Genomic DNA, 18,138 nt, shown 5'->3' with positions numbered 1-18,138 from the left:
TACGTAGTTTCTTCTTCAATGCGTTCAAAAGTGGCAGCATATTGCTTGGCTCTACAACTGCATATGAATTATATGACTGCCAATCTAACATTACTGCACCGTGATCTGAGAATCACTGAGCCCAAGTAAGTGTTAACAACAACATTGAATCCATTACTCGCTCCACTCCTTTACAATTAAGTATGTTCTTTTCTGACAGAATGATTGAAGTGGCCAAGTCAATGGGGCTAACAATAAGCAAGTCACCAAAGGTCAGAGGAGAAGAGGCATCACTGCAAAATGACTCCAAGTATGCTACCCTTGTTTTACCACTGGTCAGACATGACAGGTTCTTCGAACAACATAAACGCAGGAGAATGGTTTAAATCCTAAAGTAAATGAGACAAAGATTAAACCACAAATGTTTATTAATAGAAACAAATAAAATGTTGCAATTGTTACTAAAATACTAAATGTGTTGTGATCTGTCAAGCTTTTATTTAGAAAATATCTACCTTGAATAAAAGGTATATCTAGGCACATAAGACATCACATATTGCACACCATCAAGTTTTCAACTGGCTCTCACAAATCAAGTCCGTGGAGGCTGTTGTGCTCTACTAAAAGATATGCTAATTCATGAAAAACTGGTTTATAATAAATAAAGGTGAACATAATCAAATTAAGACATTGGAATGGTACAAGCCAATGTTTGGCATTTTCTTTGCATAATGGACTCACTATAAATATTCCTGGTCACTGACTGCAAGGCACAGATTAATGTTGTAACATTGTTGAATGCTTTTGGCTCCTGCTAGGATTTACCAAAATGTGCAGTTCCTTAGCAGTGAGCCATACAAGTGCACAGATGAAACAACTAAGTTAATTGGCATTCAACATTTAAAAGTTAAAGCTCAAGTGTTCTTGATTATAGTGTAGTTTGTTTTTAAATATTGTTGGCATAAACTACCACAACATATAAAAGGTGCAGTCCTATATTTTGCAATAGTCCTGGTACTAGTATGAGGATCATAAGCTATCCTCAGGCCCAGTGCAGTCAAAATTGGAGATTGTATTATCAGTCATTAGAGTTCGTCTCATCTTCTTGTTGAATCATTTGGTTGTATCATACAAACAGGTAAGCGGTGATGTATTACCTCTGTTTATCGAGAGTCACTGCCCCCTTTGTCACAAGCATCACTTGGCTGCTGTGATGTGTCTAATGGCTGTTCTTCTTAAGCATGGACAGCCTAGGTTTATATCAGACAGTTACAAACAGCTGTGAAACTAGAAAGGAAATTAAGATGGCTCCTAGTACAAAAAGATAAGATGGAAGACAAAAATAAATGCAGAGAGTAAAAGTGACATTTCTATCCCCATAGGGAACTTTTTTCCAAGCCACATGTTTTAACTGACTGACTGGCTGTACATTTCAATGAAAAGACTAAAGCTGTTAATGAACAATTACACAGGACAGAATCTCAATTACAATTAAATTAATTGCCCAGGCCTACTCACTTCTCCCAATAACTACTGGCCAGCAGGGAGCGTCAGAGAGGTCATCATGTGACACTTCTGACGTGACCATCGAAACATGTTAAGGTAATGCATCATCTCTTAATTTAATTAAACGTAACTGTTATCAGTCATTAATGCTCTTCAGAATTCACAGGATAGCGCAGAACATGCTACCATTGTGGCATCCGCTCTCAACAGTGGCACTGATCCTGTTGGTCATAGAAATTCCAAGTCGTGAAGGATATTGAGATGAGGAAAGGGCAGAAGGAGAGCTGACTTGTGGACGAGGGGGAGGATTTTCCAGTATCCAAGCAGGAGCAAATGTATTGCTGCAAAATAAATAAAATTAGACCACCATATATAAAGAAAAGACTTGCATAAAATGTAAAGAAATAAAATAAAAGTACCAGTTACTATGCTTTACAATACTGTTGTTGCGTAAGACGCAGCTCTCATTGCCTGGATCCATGTACAGCAGAGTTTTTTTGTTTCCAGGATGTCCCTGGAATATGACATTGTCATGGACACCACCTCTTACAGTGCCCAGTACAGCAATTCCACAGCCCTGTGCCGGCTGAACACGGTTCCGCAAGACCTGAAGAAGAGACCATTTGTGTGAATATTTTAAAATGCCTTACAATTTACGTAACATGACTATGACCCATGATACCTTAATATCTGCGCTTCCAGAAACTTGAATCCCATATCCACAGTTTCCAAGCATGTCATTCTCCACTATCTGTCCATTACCACAGAAAACAACACCATGGCCGCCATTTTCATAAATGCCGTTTCCTCGAAGTTCCACTCGACTGTCCTTCTCCACTGCAACACCACCTCGCCCATTTTCCAGGACGCAGTTTGCAACAAGTCGAGTTAGCTGGCTGCTCTGTTGGACAGCTATGCCTGTTCCTCGGTTACAATTCACAAGGTTGCTAAATGCATTGAGTGGTTCACTGCTCTTCACATAAAGTCCAACAGCTAAAAACAGAATAACAAAAGTCTGTGAATTGGTATATAAATTGCCCCCTGTGTGGTATATATATATATACACATTACCTTCATTGTAGCTCATGCAGTTACCCTCCACTAATGCCACACTGATGGAGCGCCGGGCAGAGTGGCGCTCATCCTCGCTGTCCAGGTCACTCTCCCATGCAAACAGTTCCCCTTCCTCATTAAGGTTCTCCTGACCATCTCGCCCTTCCGCCTCTACTCCTCTTCGCTCCCCGTTAGCTCCTCCGTCTCCCATGCCGTCCTGCCCAGGCCAGTTTCCCTCTCTAACGTCAATGTTCTCTGGATCCTTCCTGCAAAATACTGCCAACCCATACATGCAATTATGGGTGATGAAATTCCCTAAGAGCTGTGGAAGGCTGGAGGACATAACCCACACGCCACAGCCTTTATTACCTACGAAAACACAGACAGAAACATTGTGACTTTAAAAGGAAATTATCAACATTTCATAGCGTTTGCGACAAAAGCGAGGTTCACATACAGTAAACATGATTTCCGTCAATGAGTCCACGACCTCTTTCTCCCACCACCACGCCATCTGAATAACCGTGACATATATAGTTATTCCTCAAAATTGGATCGCCCCCTCTGCGGATGTCCACGCCACCCCATTGGTTCTCTCTGATCACATTATCTGGAAATTGCACACAAACTCAATACACAGTCTGAAAGGAGATTTTACAAATGAACAAATGGTGAGCAGGAAGGCCAAACCTGTTATCATTCCTCTTCCATTCTCATTGATAGCAATCCCTGCTGCCTGGCCCTGGAAAATGTGATTTCCACTGGGAAAATCAACATTGATACATGGGTGAATCGAAATGTGAGACACACATTTAAACATAATAAGTATTAGAAGGTGAAAATCTGAGAGTTATAGAGATTTCTGATTTTTGCATTATTATTTTAAGATCTACCAACCTAACCACAGGGTTCCCACTAAAGAGTATATATACACCAGCCTCTTTGTTGTTATATATCAGGTTGCTCCGTATGGACCCTTTTCCATTTCCAAGAACCACAACACCAGAACGCAAACCACTATGTATTCTGTTGCACTAGATTAGAAGACAGAAAAAACATTTTAATCAGACCCAGTAAAACAAATGTATTTTGTCATACTTTGTGGTCTGTAACAGTAACTACTATAATATTTAACATTTCACTCACCACAATAATGGGGTTTGCCCCTTTTCTAATGTCTAATCCTGCCTCTCCATTTGAGTGGATGTTATTTTCTGCAATGAGACCCTGAGCAGAGAGGCGCAAAAACACCCCAGAGGCACGGCACTCGCACACTTCGTTCCTCAGCATCACAATCTATGATGATAGTCACAAACACAAGGACTAACAATTAAACCAAACTAAGTTTAAAAGTTATAAATGAGCCAATGTCTTAATTTGTTAACAAAAATGTAACTTACTGTGGAATTCTGGATACATCGAACAGCGTAATTTAGGCCACGAAAAACATTGCCCTCCAGCCGCGCTTGTCCATAATTAGACACATGTACTCCTCCTTTTCCATCTCTAAAAAGGCACCGTCTGAGGATGCATCCCAGAGTGGATGCTGCCAGCATGTTCGCCTCAGGATCTCGCTCTAGTTCTTGCTGAAAAGTGAGGGGCTCTGGTGTTTGAGATGGTGGATCAGGACAAGAAGCCAGGGGAAGGGATCCATCTGTGCGAGGCCTCAGTAGGTGAGAGAGACCATGAGGGTCACAGGGAATCTTGTAATCCAAAGTAAAAGAGATTCTTTTGTTTCCCTTTTCACTGTCTAGATTTTCCTCTTCTGCCTCACTATGCTCACCATCACTCCATCCATCTTCAATGACTGTGCCGTGGCAAACAGCTTCTAACACAACCTTCTTCTGCCATTCATCTATGCTCATAGAGTTCTTAGTATTACCCCCTGGGGGATGGGCCCCAGCAGAGGAAAAGGAATTAGCTTTAAGATTGCCACTATTCTCTGATGCAAAACAAGTTGGAAACGTCCTTGTCAGGGCAGCCAAGTGCTTGCAAGCCCAGTTTCTTTCTGATGTAGGGGGGCCTTCAACTGTTACTGAAGCTGCATCACTGCTTGAAAAATCACAGCTGTCCAGCAAACTAACTGCAACACCTATTAATTGTGCAGAACTACTCTGCGAGAAGGAGCAGAATCGAGCCTGGCATGTTCCTGGTCCACGAATTTGTAGCTGAGCTCCTTCAAAATTGCAGTTGTCTAGTTGAACATGTCCCCATGATGTCTGGAAGAAAGAAGAGAACAACATACTATACGGAAACCAATTCATACAAGTGCAATGATAATAAACAAGTTATTACCTTGTAGACCACAGTAGAAAACCATGGTGGCATGAAGACTAGATTACATAACCGGGCAGTAGGACATTGTTGCTCCATACAAACTAGGAGAGCCACTTCACCTAAAGTACCGAGTCCAATTATCTCCACCGGTACCTTTATAGCCAGCTCAGCCTGCTCCTCATACACTCCTGGGTGGAGGACAACACGATCATATGGACCAGCTACTCCAAGAGCACCACGTAAGGTCTCAAATTCACACCCTGGTCCAACATGCAAAGTCCTGCGGTCTTTCCGGCGGCGAAAAAAGACCAGGCAGGCAGATGATTGGAGCTCTGGTCCGTTTTGAGTCCATGTACGGGTGGCCAAAGCATGCTGTTTCAGGGCCTCTCTCCAGGACGGGGGCTCTAGATGAGGCTGACTGGGCCAGTTGGGATGCCTGCACTCTGGGCAGCCCAGGCACAGTTGTCTCCAGCGGGTGTTATCCAAGGACAGGACAAGCTCTCGCCAGGCCCGGCACACCTGGCAGCAGCGCCCCAAGTCAGGGAGTGGAAGATAGGCCAAAATAAGCCTCCAGAGCTCCACAGGGAGGCTGCCCACCTCCATGGCAGCGGCGGCACCAGCTGGGAACTCAGTAATGGGAGGGGCCCCTAGAAACGCAGCATAGTCACACATTAGCGCAATGTAACAACAAGAGAAGTCTATGTAATAATCACAACAGCAGACTATGTTAAACAACAGCAGACTATGTAAAACAACAGCAGACTATGTAAAACAACAGCAGACTATGTAAAACAACAGCAGACTATGTAAAACAACAGCAGACTATGTAAAACAACAGCAGACTATGTTAAACAACAGCAGACTATGTAAAACAACAGCAGACTATGTAAAACAACAGCAGACTATGTAAAACAACAGCAGACTATGTAAAACAACAGCAGACTATGTTAAACAACAGCAGACTATGTAAAACAACAGCAGACTATGTTAAACAACAGCAGACTATGTAAAACAACAGCAGACTATGTTAAACAACAGCAGACTATGTAAAACAACAGCAGACTATGTAATAATAAGTGTGCACCAATAAGAAGGCAAATTGTCAATATAATATTATAGTAATGATTTAGGGTAGAGCTTACAAACACAAGGTTGAAACCAAACATATAAGTCTAACAAGTGGTTTACATCATTCACGGCCCAAAGACAATGATCCACATGAAAGACATGGCTCTGTCGCGCTTCAGCGGTAACAAACACATCGCACATCTCACACATCACGCCTGAGACAAATAGCTACTTCAACCGACATACTGTGTCCGAAATTACACACCGTCCAGTCTTTTTCAACGCGACTTTCATCCCGATGATATCTGTGTTTGATCAATGCGTGAAGACTGCAGATGTTTCCAATGATGCTCAGCTTTTTCCTTTAGTTTACGGCAGGAGCAGAGCGGCGGCATCTTCCGCTTCCTGCAGGATACGTAAAAGTAATATACCATCACCGCGCATGAGGCCTACCCGGACCTACCATTATAGATCCATGGACCTGCCGCATGGATGAGATAAAAACATCCCATTGGCTCCTTAGTTTGTGTGGCGTGTCCGCATTTTGTATTTTGCGTTTTCACAATCTTTATTTATGTTGACTAAAATACATTTGCCTGTATAATTCAGTAATGTCTAATGGTCTTTAGGTTAGCTGATTAAAAACTAATAATTATGAAAACAATATATGATATATTATTAATTCTAACATTGGTTTACGTGGAGCTGCCAGCAGATGGCAGTATTTGTACTGGCACTGGTTTTATATTTTTCTTTTATATATATTTATATATATATATATATATATATATATATATATATATATATATATAAATAAAATATTTTTTTTTACAGTTTTATAAGTGCTCTGTCCGGGGTAAATGCCACGAATAATGTATTATGTAAATAGAAAATCATGTTTTGTTTTAAAACTTCAGATGTATTTTAAACATACATTTGAATGTACAATGTATCATTTCATGATCATTTCTGGATGGTCTCAGTGTCCTCATGCAGATGTTGCTTTGCACGGATGTTCCACAGTATGACATTAAAAATATCTACCTGCACCTATTCAGTTCCAGGCGTTTATATTGCTTGAAAAACATGTATATCATGGACTGGTGGCCTTTCCACGGATCTGACTTGTAAATTGGCCTGGTAGTTTCATCTTGTCACCATGGAGGTACAGTTTAATCCTAAATGGTGAAACATTCCTGGTAAAGCAATTGCACCGTTATGAAGATAAGCAGATGGCACACCTTCCACCTGAAAAGTTATGTAGTGCACCTTTAACCTCAATGATATGGCACAGACAGGGCACCTCATTTGACATGGAAAAGTATGTTTAATACAAGGTTTCAATTTTAGACGGATTTCAGATTTCTTTATTAAATGTCTCATAAGGCTTAACATACAAACAAGACAAACACAAGATAGAAAAAATATATACACATAAGCAATGTACAAGTCACATGTTGTTGTGTTGATTAATTTAACAGAAAGAGGAATGAACATGTTTACGTTTCGACACTTTATGTAGCTATACTTTACATCACAAATTTGGTAGATCTGAACTGACTGGATTCCACACTATCCTTTTGTGTGTGGTTTAAAGTATTTTCCTGCAAAACAATAAAACAGAGCTTCAGGTAAGTCTCAGCCCTCTTATCTCTAATTCAAATTAATGCTTAATTCCTGAAAGTCTGGTGATTTTTTTAGTTATAAACCGCACTTTCAGGTTTTACGATAGAAATGAATTGAAACCGGAATCTGGACTTTTCTGGTTTCTCCTCCGGTTCCTTTTGACCCAATGGGCCTTGGGGTCAAGTCAAATTCTCTGTCCATCTTTTTTTTTACGAGTGGCACTGTAACACAAAGCATGCGACTCAAATGAGAGCTTAACAGTCAAATCAAACAAAACTGCTTCATTGCATTTACACAATCTCTGTTTCTTTGCAGTGGGAGTTGGCTGGATGCACCGCCACATTTACCAATACGCGGCCAACGCGTCTTGACTCCTTTTGAATACACTTACATCGTAGATTCAAAACTTGATCTCCTTGCACAGTATCTGCAAAGTGAGTGTTCAGATTTACTAGGACAACACTCCCAAATGCGTCTCATCCCTCTGCCCTCGCTGCCACATGTCACTCACCTTTAGGCAGCGCCAGGAGGAACACCAGTGCTACTGTAATGACAGGAGACATGACACAACCAGAGCCACAACTAGAAACACAGCCAGAAACAGAGGAGAATGTCTTTGCATTTCGCAGACTTGAAGACTCGACAAGTCATACACTTTTTACTTTTTTCCCCCTTGTTTTTATAACCGTCATTCCTTATTTTCACTTCCCGCTTGTGTGCCAGCAGTGTCATTTACCATAGAAGAGTGCATGTATCACCCTCTATTCTCAGGTTCTATTAGCAGTTAAGGTCTTAACACATTTTCTATTGATCAGGTTGTGATAAGCTACCAGTTCAGTCCTGTCAAAAATAACGTTTCACATACAGGTACATGGAATGTGATTTTTTACAAAGCCCCTCAGCTTGAGGCAGCGTCACAGTTCATACACAATAAAGGTGTTGTTAATCCTCCCGTAATCTTTTAAGTCTTCTTTCGGCCCTGTCACATAGCAAGTTGTATTGAAACCAATTGTTTTCCATCCAACCTCCACATGGCACAATATATCTTGCCTTGTTATTAATCCCTCTCACAACAGCATAATAGGAAGACAAAGAGATGGCGCAATAACTTGTCATGTGTGAATCATTTGTGTTTTTCCCTGCTCCAACATTCCCTATTGACTGTGCTTTCAGGAGTTGGATCAGAAGTACGAGAGACGTGCAGAATGAGAGGCACATGTTCTGTCTGCACAGGATTAGCTGAGATTTTACACACTCAAACCATTATATATGTTTATGTATAATGTTATGTATAGAATATTGTATTACACATTTGCTGCAAGAATATTGCTCCTACAATATTAACTTATGTTTTAAGTTTAAGTTTTATGAGCTAAAGTGATGTAAAAGGGTAACAAGCTTGGAAAATGCATAATACAGGGCCATAATAAAAATATTAAGTAAATCTCACGCCTGTCATGTGTATTACTGTTGTTTTAAAACATATCCCAAAGCCTGTTGTATGGTTTCATACATTATTTTTTAATTGTAATCGATTCAATACAGAAATAATTTAAGGTCACCTAATAGATCTGCCGAACATGTAAACAGCCCTCTGCAAAACTGCATGATGAAAAGGAAATAACCTACACATGATTTGCATTGCTTGTATATTAGATTTTTGATGACTCCATGGGGAAGTATTGGAATATCCAAATGCTAAACATATTTCATAATACTTCCCTTTTCAATTGCAGAGGCTTGGCTGACTTTTCTTCGAAGTGCATGTGTGTTTATCCAGCTATTTAGAGAAAGTTGATCCTCCATCATTACTGTTTACAGTCCAAGTAAACATTTATGATTGCTGCTGCTGGTGATGTCATAGCAGTGGAGCTCAGGTCCCAGCTTTATCCCCCCCACACACACTCTTCCCCTCTCCACACTGTCCAGTGAAACAAGTTATTTAAAACACAAACACACACTATGGTGAGTACTTGATTGGTAGGATTTTATGTGAAAAATAAAAGGAACTAATTATTAATCATGAAGCCTGCGTAAATTCAGCCTGGAAGACCTAACTCCACCCATCTACGTCAAGGCCACCATGGAAGGACCTGTCATGGAATCAGAAAATGTCCTTGGGATGAGACATGCACCGATGCTATTCCTTAAAACATAGGGAACACAATTCAACTTAGAATATGAAACGACACAGAAATATCAGACATTTGTATGGCAAGCTTGGGAGAAAACGCTGGGCTGTGTCAGCCAGGCCGTTGTAAGGAGCCTGGCTGACCCTCCTGCGTCTCACCCCGTTTTTTCCCATGCTGATTGGTTTTATTAGATATTCTGGAATAGGCGGGTCACATTTCTCATTGGTCAGCTTCACATCAAGGCACTTGGTATTTTTCCTAGAGATAAAGCCTGCAAGGGGGGGTGCAACTCCCCCCCTGGGGCAACATTCTTTGGCCCATCTTTATGATACCTTCACAAACAAATGCAGTTTGTCACACACCCGTTCTTCTCTTAGACTAATGATGCAGATAAAATATCACTATTATGCAGATAAAATATATCACAGAAATATACTCATATATTCACATTTTATCACATTTCCCTCCTGTTTATCAAAGCATTAGTCTACTGTCTCATATGCCAAACACATTATTCTTTTCAGTTTTCAACATGTCTTTCATATTGGTGTTAAAATGACACTTTTACACACAAAAAGTTGTGCACAGTTCTCAACATTGAACACACTCCTTTTCTCTCGGCCCACAACATGTCTACATGGCTATATTACTGTCCTAAATTTTGAGTCAGATTGGTCAATCTCTGTAATTTGACAGACAATTTATCTTGTCTATAATTTTGTGCGGCGTGATGGGAAATATAGAAGTACAAGCTGCTCGCTTCGGTCACACCTATGACACATATGAACTGGTACATTTCCCATCTCAATTCATAATCTCATTAACATTGCATGTAGTTATGTTGTAGCAGATAAAAAAACTCTCTTAGTTAGTGTAAACAACAGTGGCTGTATAATATTCCATTGTGTTTCTTCAGCCTCTGTCATGTCAATTATACATTGTACATTATTACACATCATGCATTTCATAACCTTTCAAGTTGATCACTCATTTTCTTCCCTCTATTTTCCATTTCTGTGTATGTTGATCGATTGTCCCGATTGTCCCGATTGGGCGAGATTACCTTCGCCTCTCTGCTGTCTCTTTTTTCACATGTTACCGATTGTCCGGTGCATAATACAGGTGTTCAGCACCCATATTATCGTCATCGCTTGTGATGATGATAACTGTTAATTCTTTTCACAGAGTATGGTACTCTGCGCACCGTAGCCTCTGGCTCTCGTTTATCGTAGCAGAGTATAGTACTTTGCGTACTGTAGAATCTGTCTCCCGTCCATTGTAGCAGAGTATTGTACTCTACGGTAGACTCTGGACAAAACTCATACAAACGAAGTCCTGCGTCTGCGATGTTATGGATCTGCCGCTGTGTTGTCCAGACATTTCTCTCACTTTCCCATGAGAGCACCCATGTTCTCGTCCCTCCAATGGTCGGTGTGTGGCTCCGTCCACCTTTCTCATCCACTTGGCTCGTCTCTGTAAACACCACATCTCCAACATGTTCTCTGCTGCGGTGATAAACAAAGTCTTTTCGACAATTCAATGTATTTCAAACAGTTTTCTTGTTTACAATTTTTTTTTAGTAATTATTGATTCGGAATGTTTGTTTACACGTACATATCCCTCCTTTTTGAGATATGGCCTTGCCCATTTCTCAAACTACTACATAATTCTACATTTAAACAAAATTCAATAATCCAAATAGTTTACAACGTTCACTAATCCAAAATGTAATCAAGGAAGAGATGGAATTGCGTCTGTCTTCAACTCCGCAATGTCACCTCTTGACCTTTCACAGTTCAGTGGTCACATCCCTGGCTGAGCCCCCCTTCCACGGCGCTGGGCCCCCACCCTGTGTGTCTGTAATCCGACCCTGCCAAACCTATCTGTTTTACCACCATTTGTTTCAAACTTTAAATGTTTCAAACTCTAAATGTTTCAAACTAAATGTTTCAAACTCTAAATGTTTCAAACTCTAAATGTCTGGTGTCCACCTGTGCGCGCGTATGTGTGTGTGTGTGTGTGTATGTGTGTGTGTGTGTGTGTGTGCAATACAAATACATCAAACAATAATAATTATCTCAATAATTCCCCCGTTGAGCTGGCCATAAGGGTCAGTTCACAACTTTGAGTATTAACATCAAATTTCACATCTCCTCTGTTTGTGTGGCCTGAATAAAATCACACATCTAATGTAATATGTTCTAATCTTCTATATGTGCTTCAGGTGAGTTTCAAACTCAATCTCTCACACCTGCTCATGTGGTGCTTTACAAACATTGTGTATTAGTTTGTTCTAGCAAGTCTATATGTGTATTAACAATCAAAATGATTCTAAACCTTCCCCTTGTACATAAGGCACGTCTCTTTTTATCAACTTGTTTTTCCCCTTGTTCCCTACTTTCTTTGTCTTTTCTTTGTCTCTCATCACATCTTCCTCTCTGTGTTCCCCTCTGTTTCCCTCTGTCTTCCTCTTGTAACGGAGGAAACACCCATTTCCAAATTTCTAAACCTGCTTTTTCTTTCTCTCTTTTCACTTACTCTTACCCTCACTTGTAACCTGCTTTTACTTTCTCTCTTTCTTGAAGTCTAACCATCTCTTGCCTCCGTCCTGAGTCCTATAATGTTTAAGTCCTGTTATCACTGGTTTCATAACTTCTATAGCGTCTAAATTTAGATGATATTGTCTAATTTAAATCTATTCAATTCTTGATTGAATCTCCACAATCCTTCAGGTGTTCACTTTAGAATGTCAAATCCTTTCCCTGTTAATGTTACTTTTCCTATTACTCATCAATCAACCCTCCCTGAGGTGTAACCTCTTGGTATCCCTGTGATCCGTAAAGATAACAACATCTGCTCCATCCTGAGTCCTCCAGATTCTTTGCCAGTCAATAGCCCCTTATCTCTGACTATGCTTTATGACTTGGTGTCCTTTGCCTTTAGTTAATGACACACAGTCATGTCTTTCCAAGGAGGACATCAAGCACGAGGTTTCCTCATGATAATACAAATAAATAAGTTACTGATGTAACTTTTACTATCACTTTACTTACTGCCCATTCTATGTCCAACATCAGTAGTCACCCATTTACCCATATTATCAATTCCAGGCCTGTGCCTGTATTTGATCCTAAATTTAAAAACACTTCTGTCTTTTCGTCCTGTATGTTCATCTTGTCATGCATTAAGTCCAAAAAGATAATTTTCGTCAAGTCCAAAAATAAAACAAAACAAAACATAGGTTTGTTCTGTGCACACAAAAAACACAATACCGTAAAAACACAACTTTTGTCTTCTATGTCGGGGACAGGAAGTGTCCTGTTTGTGATCACGTTCCCCAAAAAATTGGCCATCTATAAAAATCTGAATTAATCTTTATCTCTTATCGAGTTTAATAAAATCTTTATAATTGACTGTTGTCAATCAAACAAAACCCTTAAATTTGTTCTACAGACTAAAATTTAAAACCAGCTGGGTTTAGTTCCTCTAATTCATTCACGTTCAGAGCGTCCTCTGAACTGCTATCTCCCCATTCTGTTGCCTTGTTGACCCCCCTCATCTCCCCCTCTCTGCCACGTCATCTGAGCACGCTGGAAGTCTCCCTCCAAAATCCTCTTATGACTTTTCGTTTGTCTTTTTACAGTTTGGGGTGATAATTCTGGCATTATGTGGTCTCGGTCGTCTGAGAGAAATGCTACTTGCTTTACAGACACGTCATATCTCAAGCTTCTAGTAGAATTTCTTATTGATTTTCCACCGGAGATGATGCTGGGTGTTTAAAGATTCACCCATGACTGCAAATTTTAGATCTCTCAGAATAACGCCTTGTGACCCTTGTATGATTAATTCTGATTCACACTTGTTAGTTAATCACTTATTAATCCTCATTCACACATTCACACTTCTCTCTTACTTACTTCGCTCGTGCACAGCGCTTACATTCACACATATTTCCTCAGTAATATTAAACTGGGCATTTCCTCAGTAATACCTAACTGGGCATTTCCTCAGTAATACCTAACTGGGCATTTCCTCAGTAATACCTAACTGGGCATAAAAGCCTTCAATATTTTTCCAGTAAATTTCAAACTAATGCATAAAACGTTTTATGGCTCACTCTTTTTCACACACAAAGTTTTGTCTGAACTTCTTTGTCGCCTGTGTTCTCCTGCTGCTTCGAAACGACGCGCTCTCCTCGCGGAGAATGAGGTACGATGGGTGGCCACAGGAAAAGTGGACTTCTTTCAGCTGTGCACAGACTTTCACCGATTCACCCGTCAATCTCCGCGAAGGGCAGCTGGTCGTCCGGCTCGATAGGACCAGAAAATGTCATGGAATCAGACATACACCGATGCTATTCCGTAACACATCGAGAACACAATTCAACCTAGAATATGAAACGACACAGAAATCAGACATTTGTATGGCAAGCTTGGGAGAAAACGCGGGGACTGATCACGCAAGCTGTGGTACGCAGCCTGCGTGATCCTTCTGCGTCTCACCCCGTTTTTTCCCATGCTGGTTGGTTTTATTAGATATTCTGGAATAGGCGGGTCACATTTCTCATTGGTCAGCTTCACATCAAGGCACTTGGTATTTTTCCTAGAGATAAAGCCTGCAAGGGGGGGTGCAACTCCCGCCCTGGGGCAACATTCTTTGGCCCATCTTTATGATACCTTCACAAACAAATGCAGTTTGTCACACACCCGTTCTTCTCTTAGACTAATGATGCAGATGAAATATCACTATTATGCAGATGAAATATATCACAGAAATATACTCATATATTCACATTTTATCACAGGACCCCTCTCCCCAGCGCCATCATCGCACTCAAGCGGGCGCCCGCCTGTCCGTCTGTGAGAGTCAGATCCCTCACTTCACCATGGACTCTCCCAGGTTTCTGTGCTTATCCCAAAGAGGTTATGCAGTTTTTCCTGGCCAAAGAAGTAGGGTGAAAGGTCAGGGGGCGTCTGTACCATGGCCCTCGCACCTGCTCCTCATCCCCAATCAACGCTCCCAGTGACTCCTCCCTGCTCCCAATCAGCACCAGGCGGTCGCATTTAAGCCCTCAGGCAGATGGCTCGGCCGCTCAAACCGTACTGCGACCCACCACCTCCCCAGCTCCTCCTCTGCATTCCCCTCATCCTCTACCTTCTCTCCACATCTACCACCACCAGTCTCCAGGCTCCGGGGGAGACATCTAATACAAATAGATCATGGAGTGCCCATGATTGCAACGTCTTCCGCCGGGGTCTGAGCGCCAAATAACTTGCGAATAAAGCTTGCTAAACTGTCCATTCTCGTGGTCTCTTTGTCTCTCCAGGGTGAAATACATTTTTGGTGTAGTCTGCTTTAGTAAATGACTGGTGGTGCAAATCCTAAATCAATCAATCAATCAATCAAATGTATTTGTTGGGTTAGGACACACAACACAATTCCTTAAAAAAGGAAATCAAAGTGCTTTACGACCATGAAAATGGTCGTAAAGAAAAAAAACAAAAACAAGAAAAAATGCTAAAATGCTCTGGCAGTGGCTTCTGAACTTTAAGTACTTAATGAAAGACTTGTCTTGTCTTGACAGTATGACAAGTGAGCGTTTCCTGAAAATGTCACATACGTCCACTGAGTTTTACCACAACACAAGGTTTAAATGTCACTTTACTTGCTTTACTTACTTTTTACTAACCATTTTTCCTGCATCAGTAATTTATAATAATATGACTACTTTTATTGAACACATTTGCTTTCATTCCTCACGCAGGAGTCATGCTCAGGAAGTTCCAACTTTCTACTTCCTACTTTTTGTGTGAAGAACGTCATGAACATGTGAATACTTCGTGGACGTGTTTGGGCTTGAGGATGAAGTTGCGTCAGGTTTACAAACCAAAGTCATCAGCATAATGTGGAAACTACAGACCACAAGCCAGCAATTAATGATATAAATCATATGAAGTATTTTTAATGTTAATGATGTGGTCCATGCAAAAGGAACTGTGACAAAAGTACTGAGTAGAGCAAAAGTATAAAATATTAGAGAAAGTAAGTTGCATAATTTTGAACTTTCCTTTTTTCTTGGTAAAATATTGAATTTCACAATTACATTTTTTATTAACTTATCATAGTACAACAGTTACATTTTGTGGTAATTACTCATTCAGTGTAATAACCATTCAGAGACCTGCAACTTTTTGTCACCTTTAGTCATCTTTTAACAAGTTTACAAACCAAAGTCATTGACATAATGTAGGAACTACAGAAACAGCCTGGCCACGAGCCAGCAATTAATTATATAAATTACATGAAGTATTTTTTATGTTAAAACGGTGGTCTATGCAAAAGGAACTGTGACAAAAGTACTGAGTAGAGCAAAAGTATAAAATATTAGAGAAAGTAAGTTGCATAATTTTGAACTTTCCTTTTTTCTTGGTAAAATATTAAATTTCACAATTACATTTTTTATTAACTTATCATAGTACAACAGTTACATTTTGTGGTAATTACTCATTCAGTGTAATAACCATTCAGAGACCTGCAACTTTTTGTCACCTGTAGTCATCTTGACAAATATCTTTGGGAAAAAAAAGCTTATCAGCGCCACACGCTTGAAAATTCCCACTGAGTTTACAACTGCCCCAAATTGTGCAACACCGGAATGAGTCATTCCGTCATTCACTCGGCTATAAAGGAGCAAGCCGAGCTCTCACTCTCTACCAGAACAACATTAATACAGCAGTGTAGACCAAAGAAGATCAATCTACAGTGAAGTTTGCATTTGTTGTTGGACTTTGTGAAGAACTCTCTTGTAGATTTTTAAAAAATCCACCTCAACAGACAAAAATGAAGACCCAAATTGTTGCTTGCCTTATGGTGCTCCTTGTTTTCTTGTCAACAAGTGAAGGTAAGCATTTTAAACATAACATAGTTGTGAATGTTGAATAGAATTAAGACTTTTGCACTTTCTAACCTGATGTGTTTTTGGTTGTTTGAAGGGGTGAGCCTGGGAGTGGAGCTGCACTGCCGCTGCATCCTGACAGAGAGCAAACCCATTGGCCGCCACATCGAGAAGGTCGAGCTCATTCCTGCTAACTCTCATTGTGAAGAGACTGAGATCATGTAAGAATGTATTTATTTATTTTTACATTTATATCAAAGAGACTAGAAAACGCAAAAGTCTGATAGCATTTTGCTTTATTGGTGCAGTGCTACTATGAAAAAGACTGGCCAGAAGGTGTGCCTTGACCCTGAGGCTCCCTGGGTGAAGAGGGTCATTAAGATGATCTTGTCAAGGTAAGATCCTGAGTCGTCATAGAAATGCAAGAACCTCTTTAAAATGTCTATAAACTAGAACTATAAAAGTTTTTTCTTTGTCATTTCTGCAGCAGAAGACGTTGAAGCGGTTTGAATGAATGTACCTGAAAAGACCCTAAGTGAGAAGTGTCAAGTCCCTGTTGATGAAGGGAAAATACTAACGAAGAAGTGTTATGTTTGTATCAAACATAGAAAATGACAAGGCTGGTCTTGTCTGCTCTGAGAAACGTTTGTGCTTTTTGTCACTTCAGTATATTTATTTATTTTAATAGTTTAATATTTATTTTTTCATGTATTTATAAATAGCTGAAAAATATGTTCTACCTTTATGTTTTGTGAATATGTTATGTTTTAATAAAATGTGTAAATTCACTTTTTTGTATTTGACATTTATTTTGGACTGAGTAGTTGCTGTAACACAGTTTTAGTAGCATTTTAGTTTATAGAATACATGATTAATCAAACAGTTTGAAGTTATTCAACTTCAAACTGTTGTTCAAAAAAGTTGTTTTAAACCACACATTCTCTTGAGCTCTGGCCCCTCAGAGCAGGGACAAAGGGGAGACAGCTTTGCATTGGGACTTGCACTGTATGTACTCAGTAATTCAGACCATTTTGAGTGTAATTAAGTACATTTATATGGCTTACACTCAATTACAAAGTAGGCCTACATGTTAAAAATGTAAAAGTAGAATTACCTGAAAAATAGTCACTGAGTATTTGTATAAGCTACTTTTCTACCCCTGATATCATGGCATCCATATATATCAACTATGAATGTGAGTTCAAACCTATCTTTCTGGTTTTTATCTTTATTGAATGTTGCGTTGCTGCATGAAAATTAAATGCGTCAATACAAGCAATATGGGAGAGTATACTTCAAAGATAAGGCCTAGCTTTGCAGAGTATTTTGAGGTCCTCTTCATACTCATACCTCTTCAGACGTACTGATTGTTATAGTCAATACATTTTGCTTTTAAGATCATTATTATTATTATGTATTATTTTTGACGACACTGGCATCATGGGATTTTTCAAGCCACATGGATTAAACACGTGAGCGTAAAGCCTACACTAATATCTTGTGTAAAATGAAAAGAGTTTATGGACAGATTGTGACAGTCTCTTAACCTCATCGATCTATGATATTATTATGATATTATCATGATATTATTATGATGGTATT

The 18,138-nt window shown here is 39.9% G+C and overlaps 3 protein-coding genes and 1 pseudogene across 4 annotated transcripts in view; 2 read left to right on the top strand and 2 right to left on the bottom strand.

Annotated features, from left to right (window-relative positions):
* Positions 1 to 439, top strand: part of polr1e (RNA polymerase I subunit E) — a 6,358-nt gene extending 5,919 nt beyond the window's left edge. The window contains exons 11-12 of the mRNA XM_072463304.1: positions 1 to 125; positions 200 to 439. The exon at positions 1 to 125 is cut by the window's left edge and continues 7 nt beyond it. Of these exons, the coding sequence (XP_072319405.1) occupies positions 1 to 125; positions 200 to 365 (291 nt within the window). The 3' untranslated portion in view covers positions 366 to 439. The remainder of the gene's footprint in view (positions 126 to 199) is intronic.
* Positions 440 to 1,576: 1,137 nt separating this feature from the next.
* Positions 1,577 to 6,269, bottom strand: fbxo10 (F-box protein 10). 2 transcript variants are annotated; one of them, XM_072463302.1, is made up of 11 exons: positions 6,149 to 6,269; positions 4,834 to 5,462; positions 3,939 to 4,757; positions 3,685 to 3,834; positions 3,436 to 3,572; positions 3,229 to 3,299; positions 2,996 to 3,148; positions 2,557 to 2,907; positions 2,168 to 2,478; positions 1,905 to 2,092; positions 1,577 to 1,826 (listed from the first exon to the last, which is right to left on the bottom strand). In XM_072463302.1, the coding sequence occupies exons 2-11, from the start codon at positions 5,416 to 5,418 to the stop codon at positions 1,646 to 1,648; spliced, it is 2,946 nt and encodes a 981-aa protein (XP_072319403.1). In that variant the 5' UTR covers positions 5,419 to 5,462; positions 6,149 to 6,269; the 3' UTR covers positions 1,577 to 1,645. The 2 variants fall into 2 exon arrangements, with proteins under 2 accessions (XP_072319403.1, XP_072319402.1); XM_072463301.1 differs by lacking the exon at positions 6,149 to 6,269 and having other exon boundaries at positions 4,834 to 5,477.
* Positions 6,270 to 7,606: 1,337 nt separating this feature from the next.
* On the bottom strand, positions 7,607 to 8,105 carry LOC140377998 (interleukin-8-like; annotated as a pseudogene).
* An 8,264-nt stretch (positions 8,106 to 16,369) lies between these two features.
* On the top strand, positions 16,370 to 17,261 carry LOC140377393 (interleukin-8-like). Its single transcript, XM_072462783.1, has 4 exons — positions 16,370 to 16,542; positions 16,634 to 16,757; positions 16,845 to 16,931; positions 17,024 to 17,261. Exons 1-4 carry the CDS (start codon positions 16,482 to 16,484, stop codon positions 17,034 to 17,036), a joined length of 285 nt encoding a protein of 94 aa, XP_072318884.1. The 5' UTR covers positions 16,370 to 16,481; the 3' UTR covers positions 17,037 to 17,261.
* The last annotated feature ends 877 nt before the right edge of the window (positions 17,262 to 18,138 follow it).

Source organism: Eucyclogobius newberryi, unplaced genomic scaffold (genome assembly GCF_026437365.1).
Source record: "Eucyclogobius newberryi isolate DKJ021-1_F unplaced genomic scaffold, fEucNew1.0.hap1 SCAF_4, whole genome shotgun sequence".
NCBI classification, from domain to species: Eukaryota; Metazoa; Chordata; class Actinopteri; order Gobiiformes; family Gobiidae; genus Eucyclogobius; species Eucyclogobius newberryi.
This window is presented reverse-complemented; position numbering and strand designations above follow the sequence as displayed.

Coding starts and splice junctions, on each gene's coding strand:
- fbxo10 (XM_072463302.1), bottom strand. CDS start 5,418: ATGGAGGTGGGCAGCCTCCCTGTGGAGCTCTGGAGGCTTATTTTGGCC. Junction 3,835..3,938: donor GATGTATCCAGAATTCCACA/GTAAGTTACATT, acceptor CTATCATCATAG/ATTGTGATGCTGAGGAACGA. Junction 3,573..3,684: donor GGGCAAACCCCATTATTGTG/GTGAGTGAAATG, acceptor CTTCTAATCTAG/TGCAACAGAATACATAGTGG.
- LOC140377393 (XM_072462783.1), top strand. CDS start 16,482: ATGAAGACCCAAATTGTTGCTTGCCTTATGGTGCTCCTTGTTTTCTTG. Junction 16,543..16,633: donor TTTCTTGTCAACAAGTGAAG/GTAAGCATTTTA, acceptor GGTTGTTTGAAG/GGGTGAGCCTGGGAGTGGAG. Junction 16,758..16,844: donor TGTGAAGAGACTGAGATCAT/GTAAGAATGTAT, acceptor TTATTGGTGCAG/TGCTACTATGAAAAAGACTG.